Raw genomic sequence first — 1,765 nt, forward strand, 5'->3', positions numbered from 1 at the left:
TCTCTATTATTTTAGTTAAAAAAAAAAAAAAAAAAAAGAAATATAACCAAGGAAGTTCAAGGAGAAACCTTTCCAATTTGAAATGACTACCAAATTGGCTGTTCTCTGATTATATTCCAATTAAGCTACATTTTTCTAGGGTTCTAAATATCTAACAGTTCTAAGCAAAGACATTCAAATCACTGACATACTAACTCCTATTTTCTAAATGTCAAATAGTCATGCAACTGTCAGAATCTGTCATAGTCAGATTAGATTTTAGCTGTCCTAATTTTATAATCTATGAACTAATTTTTTGCTTGGGGTTTTTACCAATAGTAAGCACACACCTCATTAAAGAAGTTCTTTAAAAATCTACATTATAAGACTAATACGAAATAATCTTACTACATTCAAAAGTTGCAAACTGCCATGAATGGTGATAGAATATCACTGATCACTAAATAGCATAATTCCCTAGTCCTGCCTTGAGCTTATCAGTTTTAACTTATGACAATTTAAAATATTACATTCAATTTGAGTTGAAATGCCATGTTCTTTCTACTAGAAATATATCTGAAATAGTTGACAAGTTATAAAATGCTTACCTTTGCCCTGTGTTCAACATTGGCTTTTCGGTCCAGAAGCAAACTCACTACTTCTGCTCGGCCCTGGAAACAGGCCAGGGTGAGAGCTGTGTTCCGATTCGTCTCTATCTGGGCGTTAATATCCGAACCCATATCAAGCAGCAGTTTCACTGCAGGAACATGTCCATTCATTGCAGCCAACATCAGGGGAGAAATACCTAGTTTACTCCCAGTCCTAAGGGGGGAAATGTGCTTAGAAAATTAAAATAATATGTTGCCTATTATTTTTAAAAAGCATTAAAGATGAAAACATTTCACTAAAAAGAAGGGTTTGTAACACCAACGAACAGATTTTGTTTAGACCAATAATAAAGAATTCCTATTCTTTATTATTTTAAATCTCTTTAAATATTATTTATATTTTAAATCTCAAAATTTAAAACATAATCCCTATTTAGAGATTTCCAACTATATAATATAACATTTCCAACTACACATAACAGAGTACTTTTTGAAATGAGACCTCTTTAAAAGCAGCCACATTACTAAAATAAGCTGGTATTACTTATAAGCACATTATAGGAAAAACTGTTGGCTTTGCAACTTTAGTACTATCTGAATTTAAAATGGTATCTGTACAAACATTTAAAGGGTAGAAACTTAACTGTAAGGTAGTAACTTAATAATCATGAGTAATAAAATGAACAGGTGATACCTTGAATTAATTTCTGCCCCAGCATTAAGCAGAATCTTAATGATATTAACATATCCTCCAGATGCTGCTAGACTCAGTGGTGTATAATCAGACACATTCCTATGTTCTTTATTTGCACCTCGAGCCAACAGCAAGTCTACCACCTACAAAATAAAATATGAACAGAGAAAGAGTTCACACCAAGGGTTCAGCTTATAAAGGAAGCAAAAAGAAATGGGACATACAACTTCCTTGTCTAAATATCTGACTTTTTAATTACATTTCATCAGTCCCTAAATATTAAAAAATCAGCACTAGAGAAATGGATTCAATTTAATATCAAGAAATTCACTCTGGGAGGCCAAGGCGGGTGGATCGCTCAAGGTCAGGAGTTCTAAATCAGCCTGAACAAGAGTGAGACCCCGTCTCTACTAAAAAATAGAAAGAAATGATCTGGACAACTAAAAAAACATGTATATAGAAAAAATTAGCCGGGCATGGTGGC

At 33.0% G+C, this 1,765-nt stretch overlaps 1 protein-coding gene across 1 annotated transcript in view; it reads right to left on the reverse strand.

The window, feature by feature from the left end:
- Window positions 1-1,765, reverse strand: part of LOC105824025 (ankyrin repeat and KH domain-containing protein 1-like) — a 198,639-nt gene that overhangs the window by 45,790 nt on the left and 151,084 nt on the right. Inside the window, exons 16-17 of the mRNA XM_012661359.1 lie at window positions 1,282-1,424; window positions 584-801 (exon numbers count right to left, since the gene is read on the reverse strand). Coding sequence (XP_012516813.1) covers window positions 584-801; window positions 1,282-1,424 — 361 coding nt within the window. The remainder of the gene's footprint in view (window positions 1-583; window positions 802-1,281; window positions 1,425-1,765) is intronic.

This window comes from Propithecus coquereli, unplaced genomic scaffold (assembly GCF_000956105.1).
Source record: "Propithecus coquereli isolate 6110/MARCELLA unplaced genomic scaffold, Pcoq_1.0 Scaffold709, whole genome shotgun sequence".
Taxonomy (NCBI): Eukaryota; Metazoa; Chordata; class Mammalia; order Primates; family Indriidae; genus Propithecus; species Propithecus coquereli.